The following is a 16,244-nucleotide window of genomic DNA, read 5'->3' as shown; positions in this document are numbered from 1 at the left end:
CCGCCCATCCCATTGCCCGTACACAAGCGATGGAGAGATGGACAGGGTTGCTGGACTTCCTTTGCTTTCCCAAAGACAGACTTGACCATTAGTCGTCCGTACTCCCCCCGCTTCACTCACCCTCCAAGCCTCAGGGATTTAGTTTAATGAGTCCACCAAGTCCTGGCCATTACAACCCCTTCTGAAAACCAAGGACCTGTCTGATCTGTTTCTGGTTGGAGCCAGTTCTGAGCTACATGAAGGGAAGTTGGAGAGAGCTCCTGCTCTGGTTTTAAAAGTTCCTTTGGGTAATAAACTTTCAGTGTGGCTGGAGGCCCAATCTTTCAGTAGAAAAAGGAGGCGGTTAAGCTGGGTTTGTCCACAGATGCTAGGGCAGGCAACAGAAAGAATTTCATAAACGTCTTCTGAAGTGTTTATGCTTATACTTAATGCAGACACTTCCAATCCAGACAGCTTAATCTTCAGACAATCTCCCTAACTGAGCCCCCCCCCAGTGAGATCAGATCAGACAGTAACACCTTCAGTCACTAACCACCAGGGAAACCGCTCTACAACTTCTTCTGGGACACCCGAACTGCCACATTTTTCACCAAAGAAATTACACTTTTTTGTTTTAATAACGGCTGAAAGTTTGCTCCAACAGCTTGTCTGCTCCAGCCAGGATTAAGTCTGTGTTTACAGGAACAAATCAGTCGAAGCAGAATTCAGTGTGACACTTCGTGTTCCAAGTGAAGAGAAAAGCTGAATGAATGCAAATACTCTTGGAGCTGTTCTTTTGCTCATTGTCTGATCAACTCTTTAAGAACAAGAAGTTATTAGAAAAATAATCCACCAATATGTGGAATATACTTGACCGTCACTGTTGCAGCCAAAGCTGGCAGCAGCAACAGTAACAAAACACGCACACAACACAAGCAAATCTATTGTATGAAAATTTCATTGCATTAAAGTGTCTCCACTATAACAGCCTGGTTTTTATTTTGACAATCTTGTCCCCTTATGCCTCTCTCATATTGCTGTGGCCCAGGACAAGCCAGTGCCCCTATAACAAATTTCAGTATGAATTTGAAATGGGGTTTATTAACCCCCCAAAAACAGGGCTGCTAATGAAAAGGAGCAACAGTAAACCTGCACATTTATTCCTGATCATTCACACAGAATGAAAATCACTGCCTTCAGCACTGGCACAGCAGAAAGCCGTCAGTGATCTGTCTGGGGTACTTAGATGGCCAGCTCCACCAGGCAGAGACTGTCTTCTCCGCAGAGCTCGACACCCAAATAACACTAAGTAGTGAAAACGGACGACTCCCCTGGGGATGTAAGACAGCGTGCTGGCCTTATGCATGCGCTGTGGAACGGTGTGAAGTTCCACGCTAAATCTCCTGCAAAGCCTTACGACAAGTCACATCGCCTCTTCTCACAGTCAGACACTGCTGCAGATTTCTCCGTGTCATTGCAGTCTCACAGCCGCGTGGAAACTGCGGGTCCCAGAACGGAATCCAGAGCCATCACAGGCCGCACCTCAGCTGCAGAACGGCTTCAGAGACTGAGAAATGAAAACCTTCCAAGATGCCTGAGTGTTTGTCTAACTACAATGGCATGAAATGGACCTCGTCTTCCATCGGCCTCTGCGGGTTTGTAGAATCAAAGTCCTGCTACACTGGCAAGGAGCTCCCTAATTCTAAGAACGTAAGAATGGCCATACTGGGTCAGACCAAAGGTCCATCCAGACCAGTATCCCGTCTGCCGACAGTGGCCAATGCCGGGTGCCCCAGAGAAGGAGAACAGAAGACAATGATCAAGTGATTTATCTCCTGCCATCCATCTCCTGCCCTTGTACTGAAGGCCAGGGCACCATCCTTTACCCCTGGCTAATAGCCATTTATGGACCTAACCTGCAAAAATTTATCGAGCTCTTTTTTAAACCCTAATAGAGTCCTGGCCTTCACAGCCTCCTCCGGCAAGGAGTTCCACAGGTTGACTGTGCGCTGTGTGAAGAAAAATTTCCTTTTATTAGTTTTGAACCTACTACCCATCAATTTCATTTGGTGTCCCCTAGTCCTTGTATTAAGGGAAAAGGTAAATAATTTTTCTATATTCACTTTCTCCACACCATTCATGATTTTATATACCTCTATCATATCGCCCCTCAGTCGCCTCTTTTCCAGACTGAGAAGTCCCAGTCTCTCTAGCCTCTCCCCATATGGGACCCGTTCCAAGCCCCTAATCATCTTGGTCGCCCTTTTCTGAACCTTTTCTAATGCCAATATATCTTTTTTGAGGTGAGGAGACCACATCTGCACGCAGTACTCAAGATGTGGGAGTACCATAGTTTTATATAGGGGAAGTATGATATCTTTTGTCTTATTATCTATCCCTTTTTTAATAATTCCTAACATCCTATTTGCTTTACTAACTGCCGCTGCACACTGCGTGGATGTCTTCAGAGAACTATCCACTAGAACTCCAAGATCCCTTTCCTGATCTGTCGTAGCTAAATTTGACCCCATCATGTTGCACGTGTAATTTGGGTTATTTTTTCCAATGTGCATTACCTTACACTTACCCACATTAAATTTCATTTGCCATTTTGCTGCCCAATCACTCAGTTTGCTGAGATCTTTTTGTAGTTCTTCACAATCCCTTTTGGTTTTGACTGTCCTGAACAACTTGGTGTCATCTGCAAACTTTGCCACGTCACTGCTTACCTCATTTTCTAGATCATTGATGAACAAGTTGAACAGGATCGGTCCCAGGACTGACCCCTGGGGAACACCACTAGTTACCCCCCTCCATTGTGAAAATTTACCATTTATTCCAACCCTTTGTTTTCTGTCTTTTAACCAATTCCCGATCCATGAAAGGATCTTTCCTCCTATCCCATGACCGCCTAATTTACATAAAAGCCTTTGGTGTGGGACCGTGTCAAAGGCTTTCTGGAAATCTAGGTATATTATGTCCACTGGGTGGCCCTCGTCCGCATGTTTATTAACCCCTTCAAAGAATTCTAATAGATTAGTTAGACACGACTTCCCTCTGCAGAAACCATGCTGACTTTTGCCCAACAATTCGTGCTCTTCTACGTGCCTTGCAATTTTATTCTTTACTATTGTTTCTACTATTTTGCCTGGTACTGATGTTAGACTTATCGGTCTATAATTGCCAGGGTCTCCTCTGGAGCCTTTTTTAAATATTGGCGTTATATTCGCCGTCTTCCAGTCATTGGGTACCGAAGCGGATTTAAAGAATAGGTTACAAACCACTGGTAACTCCGCAATTTCACATTTGAGTTCTTTCAGAACCCTTGGGTGAATACCGTCTGGTCCTGGAGACTTGTTACTATTCAGCCTATCAATTAATTCTCCTTGCTCATGCCTCAAAGTAAAGAAACGTTTGTAAAAGAGTTGAGTATTTAGAATCTTCCAAAGGCAGCTCTGCCCTGAGCAGTCTATCATGTAATTCAGGGCTTGCTTGAAGCAAGTGTTATACCCAAAGCTCCAAAATCCCTGGCCGCAGCCGTTCCTAGCACAGCATGACCACTCTCCTAATTTCCGTATGGGACTAGACTGCTATAACAGATCTCCAGCTTGCACCTGAAGTAGGGAACCAAATTCCAGAAGTGCTCCCTACCCAGAAGCTCTTACAGTGACACTTACGGCCCGAGTTTCAGAACTTTTCAGCACTGAACATACCCCCAACCACTGAGCTCATTTACAGAATCTGACCAGCATCTCCAACTCCTCCAGGTTTTTTTTTTTTGTTTTTTTTTGTTTTTTTTTACCTTATTACTCAGAGCCCCATCACTGACTGTATTTCTGCACAGCAAATCTGGCAGCAGGCCCTGTGCATGTTGCAGCTGACAACGGCCTTAGCTCACCGGGGTTCCCTCCAGCACGTTGTGACACAAAGGGATCAGGAGGCTTCCATGGCATAACTGTCCCTCAAAAGAACCATTGCTCGCTGGCTTTGGCACCAACAGCGCCCGTTCAGCCTCAGGACAGCCGAGAGCAGAGCATTTAAACGTTCCCAAGCTCTGCGCTCAGAAAGAAAATGAATGAAGATTATTCGGACACTCACCAGGGCGTTTGGAGCAGATCCCCCAGCTTCGCACGCAAAGTGTTCTCCGGTGACTCATTCAGAGACCTACAGAACCTCTACGATGGCCTCGCTCAGCTTGCGGCTGCACATACATAATTTACAACGTAGCTCTTGGTTTCACATCTCTTATTTGTCTCCTTCACCAGCAGGTGGTCGCTTTTAAGTTAAAAGGGGAAGATGAGTCCTGACAACCAGGAAATGCTTTGGTGAACAAAGGGGAGCGTGGCTGTAAACAGATACTTGTAGATACAGCACTAGCTTTACTGGGGGGAAAAGCTGCTACCCACTGGCTTAGGATGTACCTGAACCCCAAGCTTTTAATCACAGCAGACAGCTCCAGTCAAACCTACTATGTGCGTCCCTAATGGGGGACACCAATTCTCAAACTGTGGCTCCCTGGCCTCCCCTTACTCAGCTTGTGCTGCCAAGACAAATTACAAAACAGCCAGCTCAAGGAGGGCTGTGTGCCAAGAAGCTGCTATCTAAATGCAAACTTTTGTAAGTTTGATATGTGTTTGACGGCATGCCACTATTTACTGGTTAGATTCCAGACGCAAAGCAGGACACTTGGCATTCGAGATTACCTGCTCTGCGCACAGTTACCTTCCGCGCTACAGCCCCCAGTTTCAACAGTAGATATGCTGCTTCACTTCTGTGCCAAGATGGGGGCCGGTGTGATCCACCAGAGCTGGAAGTCCAGAGAGCTGACAAAGTAAGACAAAGCTTGCTCTTGCCCACTCTTTAAATTCAGAAATACAAGCTCTGGGAAGGTAATACAGCTTCGTACCAGCACAATCAAGTGCAGGATTTGGCCACTCCTTTGTAAATTCTTTGCCCTCCTTTCTTTATTTCTACAAAGCACTGAGCATTAGCTGTAGCCCAAACTAGAGCAGTAAAACCAGCTCACTCTAGCCTGCCAGTAGCTCCCACTAAGATCCTTTCAGGGGGTGGATGTTGCTTTGGACAGTCACCATCATCAGTAAATGTCAACTTATGAAAATCTCTCAGCTGTAGAAGGGGAAAATTCTCATCATCGCTTTCACCACACTCACAGCAACCAACCCTGAATACCATGTTTTGCTCCTTAGAAATAGCCTCAGGTTCACATGGCTGTAGCTTACACTCATCTGGTGGGATCTATTCTACCTCAGTGACAACAGATATTCATGCCAGAATTTGTGAACTGGGATTGGAGATTGTGGTCTCTCTTCTATTAAATTTGCTCCTAAGCATATTTCCCATCATCACCATGACTCTTCCTTCGGCTCAGAGTCAGGCCAGAACACTTCACAAGCTCCTCTTCAAATTCAGCCATGTGCCTGCCTATTTCTAGCCAAATAAAGAGAAACGTGGCCTCGAATGAAGTAAAATGATTTATTGGCCATGACAAAGCAATACATCTAGGGCAAAAGGGATCATCCAGCTAACGCCACACAGAGAACGCACGCCGGAGAGCAGCAGTTTGAGTACTGAGCAGCGATGAAGATCACGGCTGCTCCCTTCTCGCAATTTCTTATTGGGCACAAGGGACGTGAAAGAAAATACTCCACCCCTTTTCACACCGTAGGGCAGCAGTTTGGTGCCCAGCCTTCTGGCAGCTGAGTAATTCCCCAGTCAGCACTCGCGCATGTGAAAGTACTGACTCACTCCTGCAGTTACAGCAGATTTGGAGCTGCAGAGAATTATGGCCCAGATCCAGCCCAACAGGCGGGACAAGGCTCTTATAATACTCTCGTTTAAGGGGATCTTTAAATGTGCATGCTGTCAGCGTCGTCACCCAGTGCTTAGGCAATTCAAGGAGTAAGAGGATGGCCAGCATGAGAGGAGGCAAGGCATTTCTCAGCCTGAACAGTAAACAAAGGTGTCGGACAAGAAACAACCCTGTTCCCAGCTCAGTCATGGGCAGCACTCCCACATCCGCACAGAAGCAGGCTGAGGCCCCCAGAAACCTAAGAGTTCAAGAGGCAACATCCAAGTAGTGTTCACAGACACAGTTCTGCAGAGGGGGAAGCAAGCAGCCCTTTAGACAGAAAAAGATGAGCCCTGCCTGTGCTGGTTAGTGAGGGAGCTATACGGGGAAACCCATTGGAACTGGATGGATTCTTTATCATAGACTTCCTGGGATAGCAATAAGGCAGAAGCATCGGTCTACAGAACCTGATATGTTATCCACACTGCTCCTTGGCATGCTGCTCACTAGAGAGACCAGTCAGAACTAAGACAGGATAATACTCTGAGCAAAGCACCATTGTACTCAGATTTATTGTTGGATCTGAGAGTAAAGGAAAAATCAGGAGAATTCTCTGTCCCTGAAACGTTCAGTGATTCCCCAGCCAAGCAATGCACTGAGCCCGCCTTCAGGATTTGCTAAAATCCTGATGCACCGTTGACCTCTCTGTAACTTCCTCTATCTACCTGTGAATTTCACACAACCCACTAGCTACCCCGGCCTATCTAAGATTAAGGCAGTTACGTATGGAAGCATTTCACTCCATGGACAGGGAAGCCCCATTCTGCCCCCCACTCTGAGTTCCATAACACTTGTGGAAGAGAAGGTGAAATGTGACAAGTGTGGCAGCTAATGACGTCCATCAGTGTGCAGTTCATGCAGATGTTGTCTGCCTCGCTCCACACAACAGAGCCAGCCACTGCAGCACTATTAATGGTCACTTCTGCCATTGTGAAGCCCCTTCAGCAGACGTTTGTTCAGCTGCTGGCTCGAACTCCGAGCCTATGAAAAGTGGAGGAGCTTGGTGCTTTTTTACCATACAGCCCAAAGAGCTTTTCCCTGAGATGATGGCCCAGGAAGACAGGGTGCTATGAGGGGAAACGGTTATAAATTAGCCTCCTTTCTTCTTTTTTTTTTTTTTTTTAAACACAAATAACTTCATCCTGAGCAGAGAATTATCTGATACTGCAGATTGCCGGGCAATGAAGAATCAAAGCCAATGCCAGAATTTCATTACAATGCAGCTGGCAGCTTTTTAAACCTCAGCTGAAAGGATGGGAGGCATACAATGATTATCTTGTCATTAGAAGGCAGATGACACCAGGAAGCAATGAAAAAGCAGCAAGCTCCCTTCACCCCACAATCAGTAATGTCCTCTGTACAATGGACCACAACTGGCCCTCAGTCATGCTAATATAAAACATCAGAAAGGCTGCACCAGTGTAACACAAGGCAGCTCCGCTAGGTGTATCTCAAGACCAGCTGCTTAAGATGTTACAATCTCAATCTCAAGCAGCATGTGCTTCAGGCAATTCCTGCTTAAGGAAATGGGAAGACAGTCATTTGACATAGGGAGCAATCTGACAGATGCCTGGCACAAACTGTACACCAGAGACTGCGCTGAATCAGATTATTAGGTGAGACTGAGCTTGTTTAATTGAAAGCACTGTACTTTCTTCAAGCTGAAAGCCACATTTCAGATTTATCTGCCTTAATATATTGCCAAGTGGCTTTTGAATACAAAAGGTTTACTTTTTCCATAAATAAGATTTTAAAATCATTATTCTTGTGGCTAAATAGAAGTTGATTTTCCCATCTCAATTATTCTCCTGAAGTGCCAAGAACTACTGCATATCCAAGGGGCTGAGTGACCTTTGAGACAGGACTTTCCTACTGCCTGTTCTCTCTTCATCTTCAGCTTTGGCCTTCCATCAGTAAGGTTCTTCCTCATCTGTGTCCTGGACAGAAAGCATCAAGACACTCAAATTAGACATTTGACGAAGTGGGTCTCTGCCCACAAAAACTTATGATCAAAAATATCTGTTAGTCTATAAGGTGCCACAGGACTTCCCCTTGTTTTTGGGGATACAGACTTACATGGCTACCCTTCCGATATTTGAGATATTAGACACAAATACATGAAACAATTCAGAGGTCCAGCACAGACACACAGGCTGGGCAGATGCAGACACGCGTTTCCCAGAAACTGGTCATTTTGAAAAAGCCAACCCTCTTGCAAAAGCCTCAGGCCTAGGGGCCCTGTACAAGCCTGCAGTCAAACCCTTGTGACATGTCACTGAAGAGCCTGGTTAAACAGGCACTGCAAGAAATTCGCGTGGAGCAGGTTTAAGAGGATTAACAGCCAAACCTCAAAACAAAGGCATGGCTATACCAACCCCCAAACGCTCCTAAAGCAGTACCACTCCCTACAGAGAGCTGACCCAGAACAGCTCAAGCAGCCACTTCCCTCCTGCAAAATCTCCACGAGACTGGAGAGCCTCCAGTCTTATGGATTTAAAAGACAGCCACCTGCACTTAGCGCCTGAGCAGCCAGGCTTATAGGCACTCTCACATCCTACTGCTAAAGTCTTCCTCTGCTCTTAGCAACACCATGCTTTCAGATCCCCAGTCTTACCTTAGTGACCACAATAATCTGGCGCTTCCTTGCTTTCATAGCTCTGACATCCCAGAAGGTGCAAACATATCTGCCTTACCAGCAGATGCCACCATGGCTTCCCACTCTCTCACAACCCAAGTGCAAGCAACTTCTTTGATTTGCTGGGCATGACTGATTTTTCCAACTGAAAGTATTTGTATGATGTACTGTATCCAGTTCTGGGCACCAAATTTCAGGAAAGATGTGGACAAATTGGAGAAAGTCCAGAGAAGAGCAACAGCAGTGATTAAGGGTCTAGAAAACATGACCTATGAGGGAATACAGTAGTCCCCTGAGTTACACGAGGGTTCCAGTCCCATGCACCTTCATGTAACTTGAATTTTGTGTAAGTTGCAGGGGGGTGGCTTTTTCCCCTGGTGGAAAGCACATTATTAAAAGAAACCAAGAGGTACCCATGTTAGTCTGTACGCCAACAAAACAAAACAGCAGAAAGTTTAAATTAAAAGCAAGTTTACTTGCACTTACCACACACTGCAAACACCATGTGCCCATCCTCCCCAAGCAGGTGCCCTGCTCAGTGTGTTCAAGCCTGCACAAAGAGAGACGTGTTAGGCCGATGTGTCTCCTGCTCATGCCCCAACACAGACCCAAGCCTGGGTTTGTTTTCCAACACGTAGGTCTTTCTCTCAGCTCTTTTGACTAATTCATCAGAAATGCTCTCTCTGTAATTATGTTTTAACTATTAAAACCATAAAAACAGCTCCTTATTTCAAAGGTTTGGCCACTAGATTTAGATTTGCCACACAAATGCCTCCAGCTGTCATTTCATGACACTATTAACCACACAAATTGTTGTTTGGCTGGAAAGTTTCAGCAGCCATTAACCAAAATGTTTTACTTAAAAAGACTGTTGACTTCAATACTGACTTGACAGCCCAGGAAAACAAAGTGGTGTATATACAAGATAGTCACTTACTGTTAGAGTAGTGGGATTTTGTAATACAAACATTTTGACTGAGACCCACAATGCATCGTATTGCCCTGGGCTAGATTAAATCTAGTGAAGGAGGTGAAAGGCTCTATCTCCCAACAACAGTTTAGCACAGCTGCTCCACAAATAGCATATGCAGCACACGTTTCACTCTGTCACATTGCCACAAAGTGTTTTTCAGAAATACCGACTGCCTTATGGCTCATGTCCACTGATAAAGTCTCACAAGCAGAAGCTCAGATGTTGTGAGTTAGGAGATGTGAGAGGCCAAAAATATTCCACCCATGACCACAGGCCAGAGGTGAAATGGGGTTTAGGTTTTAATGCAAAACTTACTCATCAGAGACTTCAATGGATGATTTCTTATAGCCAGATTTTCTTCTGCATTTCAGGACTCCAAATTTCCTTCCCATCCTCACTAGCAGCAAAATAACAACAATGGTAGAGGGAAGGAACACTAAGATGGACAGCAACGCTGCTGACGTTAGCTGCACAGAAGAGCCTGCAGGAGAGAAAATACCTGTAGAACCTGGTATTGTTTCACTTTTATGGCAAATATTAATCCAGCACACAGCATCCTGGCCTTCTTTACAAGAAGCACAGGGCAGGCTGTCACAAATGAGGAGTTTTGGAATTCAGCTGGACAAGACCCATTTCGCTTTCAAATCAAGAGAAGGAAGTGGGGGTGGCTCGGCAGCACTCAAAAAAACATCATCCAGCATAGCCTGTCAAGCTCTCAGATGCAAACCACAAGGAAAACGCAAAAGAGGAAGATCTCGGACAACTTGGAGAAAATCTACTGAGATTGAAGGACAACAACTGGGGTACTCTTGGATCAGTTAGAACAGTGTTTCCCACACATTAAAACATTTGTATACTCCTTTCAGGACTTTGGCCTTATTGGTGTACCCCTCTCCCAATGGTGTCCCAATGCTTATCTCCTGATTTTCAGTAATGTATTTTCTGTTCAAAGCCTTTTGAGTACCGCCAGTGGTACATGTGCCACACTTTGGGAAACACTGACCTAGAAGTTTTGTCCCAAGACACAGTGAAGTGGAGGAGGCTTGTAGATGACCTATGCTCCGCTCAGAGTGCAAGAGTTATGTAGTAGCAGTAGTAATACAGGGCTGGCTGGGGTTAAAAGAACTTGTGACAAAGCCCAGTCAGGCTGAGAGCTCAGATTGAGACCTAGACTCTTATCATGGAGGGAAGGAAAAAGATTTAGTCTATCTGGGGGCAGTGAAGGAACACAACATTCAAAGCCATGTGAGAGGGAGTCATGTCCAATCTGCAAGCCCAGACACAGGGTAGATGAGGCAGTTGCCTAAGGCAGCCATCCACTAACGTGTGCAAAGTATCAATTCATCGTTAAGACATCAGTTTTCCTCCATGCTGGTTAATGCCAAACCCCCTTCAGTGGGAAAGACAGACTGCCAATCTTGCATATTAAACTGCTGCTGACCAATGCCCTTTACCTTCACGACCACCTCCTGTTCCACTGTACATACGCTATTCCCAAGTTTGGGCTGATTTGAACTCCCAAAACAGGCACCACGACACATGCCTGCTCTTTGTAAAATACTGCTGCTATCTTCCATCTCCATGCAGGATAGATGCAACCTTGAGTTTTCAGCCAAAGAATACACAAATTGCATGGATCTTAATGTATCTAGCTGGAAAGGAGACAGGTTGAACTGATGCTGGGCTTGCCTTTTAAACCTGTAGTTGCAGAGAAGCTAGACACTTCACATCTGTGGCTTTGACTTGAAAGACTTCTGACAAAACATGAGAAACAAATGGGGAGAATATTGCCATGCAAGAGTCTTACCCCGGTTTGTGACCGTCAGCTTGGTCTGGGGGATGTTGTGGTGCACATCTGGGGGATTCTTCACAGCACAGGTGAATGTCCCATTGTCATTCATTGTTGGGTTTTGGATAGCAATGGAGGCATCACCCCTCGCAATGTTCCCAACCCAAGAAATCCTGTCTCTGAATGTTCCGGCTACTGCTGGGTAGGCAACAGACTGAAAATGAAAAATCTGAAGAGGGAAGACAATAACTGTTCCAACAAATCACTCATAAAAACACCTTGTGACTTTTCTGGAGAGTAATGTGGTCAAAAAGAACAACTCAGTAACAGCCTTTCAACCTCAGACAGACCAAGGGCTCATAAACACACAATACTGGGCATCGCTGCCCCAGCTTTTCAGATCATTTTTATAATTTTTACCAAGGGGGAAAAGAGGGTGGAAATGTACATCAGGATCTTTCGTATCTATGGCACAGGCTGATGTGGGCTGCAGGAGTGGGTTGAGGGTACGGAATCTGGGCAGGGGGTAGGGTGCAAGAGCGAGCTGAGAGTGATGGTGCAGGAGGAAGCTGAAGGTAAGGGTCTGAGGTCTGGGAGGGAGAGAGAGGGTGCAGGAGCAGAGTGGGATGTCTGGGAAGGAAGGGGCTGCAGGAGTGGGTGGTGCTGTGGAGCCTGGGCGGGACAGCAGATGCAGAATGAAGCAGGGGATTAGGGCACCTACCTAATGCAGCTCCCAGGGATGCAGGTGGCTCTGCACAGCTCTGTGCACTGCAGGAAAGAGCTCATTTCAGGTACCACATCCCCTCTCTCCCCCCCGCCACCAGCTCCCATTGGCTGTAATTCCAGGCCAATGGGAGTGACGGGATGGTGCCTGCAGGAAATGCTTCCCCACAGTGCAAAGACCTACTTCCTCCCACCCTGCCAGGCAGAAAGCCTGCAGCTCACCTTGATCAGGCCCTCAAAACCTCACATAACACAGAAATATCATTTATGGACATTATGGGCTAGATCCTCACATGTGCCTGAGTTGTGCTGGACAGCCTGTGGAGCTAAAGGGTAGAGCATAGCCCCTGATTCACACTGCAGACGGGGATTCTAATTAGCACTGAACCAAACGACTCTGGATGGCTAGAGTACAGCATGTTATGGCCATACCTTCTCTCGCTCCCATGATGCCAGGAGCCAAACGTAGGGAACACTGAGGGCTTTCCCCGCCACCACAGGGAGTGAGCACAAGCGCCCTCCACGTGACTGGACCACCAGCACCAGTGAGCCCACTGCAAGCTCCAAGCCTTGCAGGCTGGATCAAGGCAAGATATGGGCCTGAGGTTCCCAGCATTACGGTAAGGCCTTATGCAGACAGCTTTTCCAGACAAAGTGGGTGAGACAATATCTTTACTGGACCAACTCCTATTGGTGAGAGTGACAAGCTCTGAAGCCACACAGGTCACAGCTATAACAGCCCTGGAGCAGCGCCAGCCTCTAGTTGCAGTGCCCCCTCCTCAGCCCCTTGGAAATCAATGACTGAACGCCGCAACTTTGCAGATCTGACTTTAATTCACAAAACAGCGCCAACTTCCCGTCAGTTCACTCACACTGGCCACAGGGGACTTTACATAGACACCACCACATCCTCCCAGCTGCAATGTGCCATTCCCAGGAGCTCAACCTCATCTGAGCAGAGGAAATCACTGATGATTTACACAGAGAATGAGACATTTCTGAATGGATTTTACATCTATGCACCTGTGACTGCGTTTCATAACGCTGCCAAAAATAACTTCCAATAGCGTATAAATCCTTTGGGACCACCTGTCACTATCAGTGCCTTCATATTGTCTCTATGCACACACTGTTGCCACTCCAACACAAAAATTATACCTGCATTCTATGACCTGGCAAAGCTACTATGGTGTTTTGCAAGGGAGGCTTTACAAACCACGCAATCCACAGGGCATTTATATGGATGTCTACTTTGTAATAAGACAGTTATCTCTCAGGATTATACTACCTGGTAATTCCAAGGTGCCTTTTGCCCCAAAAGACTGTAAAGAAATTCAACCTCTAGATGTGCACCAGGACTGAAATCCAACCACCTCTGGAATGGAGAGTGACAGCCCAAGAGCCCACGATACAGCAGTGGAGAAGCACAACTGAGGCCCTGAGTTTTTACACAAATGCCCTGGGACCTTCAACCTTCCCATGGAGTTATGCCGAGCTGGCATGAAAGATTCTTTGGGCCATCCATCTGCAAGCACTTACTGTCTCCATATGTCCACCCGTGAGGGGCTGGTAAGTCCAATCTACAGTCAGCTTCTCAGTTATGGGAGAGGAGGATTTGAATGAGCATTTCAGGGTCACCTGTTCATCAACAAATGCTTGCACTTCAGGATCCACTTTAATTTCCAGTGAAAAAGCATTGCAGACACCTGATGAAACAAGCCCCAAAGAAAGAGATTGGAGGGGATTTTTTGTAAGAGACAAGTGAGAAAGCAAAGCTGTTCCAGCAAAGAACTGATGGCTGTCTCAAACTGTACCTCAAACTATCCAATCCCTTTGCCCCCAAACCAACCCCATGATATTAAGGGAATGCAGACCTTGGGATTCCTCTGATGGGAGCAGGAATTCAGCAGTGTTTCACACTTAGCCCACAACCAGGGTATTTATTTGGAGGCACTGCCCGAGCCCTCCAAGTAGTTATGGGGGATAAGGTAGTCAAAAATAGGTAATCAAACACAACTGGACTAGAAAGTAAGTCCAAAGGGCCAGCTGCAAGGGTCTTCTCGTTAAGAACTCAACATAAATCCTTCTCCTTAAGTTCTTCTCTCAGGCCTCACTTATTTAGTTTGTAAGCTCTTTGGTGCTGAGAACATACTTCTTTTTTAAGGATGTAACATGCTAAACATGTTTATGGCATTACAGAAGCTTAGGCAGTTTAAATACAAAACCCTGGGACTTGAAAACAATTTTTTTCCCCACAAATGTAAACAAGTCAGTCAACTGTCTAAACTGTGGAGCCAAGGGAGGCGCAAGAATGTCACAACTCTTAGGAATTGTAGCCAGGTCTTGAAACTACCATGGGGACAAACACTGGCAACTAGTTTATCAAATGTCTTCAAAAAGGGACTTGTTTCATCATCATAAAAACACAGTAAGAAAATAACAGTGTCCCTGCTGGCTGAGATGGATAATCCATGTACCCCAGTGTCCTGTCTTCTGACAGTGACCAATGTCAAACACCCCAGAGGGAATAAACAGAACAGACAATCATCAAGAAATCCATCTGCTGTCATCCACTCCAGCTTCTGGCACTCAGAAGTGAGGGACCCCCAAGCATGGGGCTGCGCCCCGACCATCCTGGCCAACAGTCATCAATGGGCTTATGCTCCAAGCACTTAGCTGACCCCTCTCCCACACCCCATCACCCCCACCCCCAGACCCACCCTAAGCCTGACCCCAACTTCACAGACCCGCCCCAGGCCCCCGCCCAGCCGGCAGCGGGGGGTCCGGCTCCAGGGCTCGGCCCGCGCTCACCGTACAGGAGCAGGAGCCCCAGGCGGAGGAAGCCGCCGGCCGCCCGGCCCCGCATGCTGCTCGCGGTGCTGCGGCACAGAGAGCGCGGCCGCCCAGCGGCAGGCGGGGCAAGGCCCAGGTGAGGCCGGACCGGAAGTTCGGCGCCCCGAAGGGCAGGCCAGGCCCAAGATGGCCGCCCGGGTCGTTCCCGTGGCAACGGGGCCTGCTCCCAGCCCTGCCTCCTTCTTCCCCGGCCCAGGCTCCTTCCGCTGTCCACGCACAGCCTGGCGGTGCCTCATCAGCAGGCCTCGGGGCAGCACCAGGGGCTCAGCGCAGCCGGGCTCCAGGCGGGCTGCGGGGAGGGATCAGGGCCAGCTGCCCACACAGCACCGGTAGCCCGAAGCGCCGGGGGGCTGGCACCCGCTTGTGGTTCAGGGCCCAGCTCCGGCTGGGACAGGACATTGCCGCGGAACGCAGTGCCCGCGGTGACGTCATAAGGGCACCAGGGCCTGACGTCATTCTGCTGTGCACGGCCCCTGGGGTGCAGCCGTGACTGGGGGCGACCTGTTCGTACGCCTTGGTCCCCAGCGTTTCTCGCCTTTGTGGCACGGGGCCATGGGCTGCATTGCGCCAAAGCACCCTGCTGCGTCCCTGCGCCAAAGCGGCGGCGGCGGCCAGAGCCGCGTCACGGCAGGAGGTGTTCAGCTCCCGGCTTGACCAGGCCCTGGCTGGGATGACTTTGTGGGGGTCGATCCTTGCTTGAAGCAGGAGCTGGGCCAGATGACCTCCTGAGGTCCCTCCCAGCCCCAGGATTCTATGATCGCTGTTTCTTAGGCCTGCCAAGCTGATTTTTGACCCTTTCACGAGCACAAGCGGCAGCCATCGCACGATAAACGGTGCCTTGCCCGGCACAGAAATACGTCCTGAGGGGTGGCTGGCGTTCTCCAAGCTAGGGAGAATCACAAATCAGGCTCTGGCTAAACGGCAGGCGTCTGTCAGCAGCGCAGAGGTCTCCCGACAGAAGTCTGCCAGTTCAGGAGCATTCTGCCAACCTCCCAGTCGTGCTCGTTCCATGAGGAAGAAGGGCTGTCTCAGCTGAAGGGGGTTTTCCTGACAATTTGACCCCACGCGGATGAGCCAGATGTCGGGAAAGCCTCTCCTAACAGAACTGTTGCACAATTTGCGTATCTTTCGCTAACAGTTATCAGCAATCCAGACAGAGTCTCAGCTTGGGCCTCAGCTGAGGAATGAGAAACGTCAGAGGGGGATGTAGTTTGTAGTGAAACTGGTTGGACGTGGGTAGGAAAGTAAAGAAAGGTTGGATTGCAATGTATTCAGTGAGATGAAAAGCAAACAGTATTTCCTTAACAGTAACTCTGGCTTTACTCACTTCCGTGAGATGGCAGTCACTGACGGCACAGCGAACGTGTGCAAGTATCCCTCTCAAGTAGCCTAGTCTTTGCAAACGTTTGGAGCTTGATGGATT

The 16,244-nt window shown here is 47.8% G+C and overlaps 1 protein-coding gene across 1 annotated transcript; it reads right to left on the bottom strand.

Moving 5' to 3' along the window:
* Nucleotides 1–5,464: 5,464 nt before the first annotated feature.
* MPZL3 (myelin protein zero like 3) lies at nucleotides 5,465–14,933 on the bottom strand. Its single transcript, XM_074977107.1, has 6 exons — nucleotides 14,780–14,933; nucleotides 13,508–13,674; nucleotides 11,264–11,474; nucleotides 9,772–9,937; nucleotides 8,970–9,033; nucleotides 5,465–7,785 (listed from the first exon to the last, which is right to left on the bottom strand). Exons 1-6 carry the CDS (start codon nucleotides 14,832–14,834, stop codon nucleotides 7,759–7,761), a joined length of 690 nt encoding a protein of 229 aa, XP_074833208.1. The 5' UTR covers nucleotides 14,835–14,933; the 3' UTR covers nucleotides 5,465–7,758.
* Between the last annotated feature and the right edge of the window lie 1,311 nt (nucleotides 14,934–16,244).

This window comes from Carettochelys insculpta, chromosome 25, assembly GCF_033958435.1.
Source record: "Carettochelys insculpta isolate YL-2023 chromosome 25, ASM3395843v1, whole genome shotgun sequence".
In the NCBI taxonomy this organism is placed as follows: Eukaryota; Metazoa; Chordata; order Testudines; family Carettochelyidae; genus Carettochelys; species Carettochelys insculpta.
This window is presented reverse-complemented; position numbering and strand designations above follow the sequence as displayed.

Coding starts and splice junctions, on each gene's coding strand:
- MPZL3 (XM_074977107.1), bottom strand. CDS start 14,834: ATGCGGGGCCGGGCGGCCGGCGGCTTCCTCCGCCTGGGGCTCCTGCTC. Junction 9,938..11,263: donor GCTGACGGTCACAAACCGGG/GTAAGACTCTTG, acceptor TCTCTCCTGCAG/GCTCTTCTGTGCAGCTAACG. Junction 7,786..8,969: donor CATGGTGTTTGCAGTGTGTG/GTAAGTGCAAGT, acceptor CTTTCTGTCCAG/GACACAGATGAGGAAGAACC.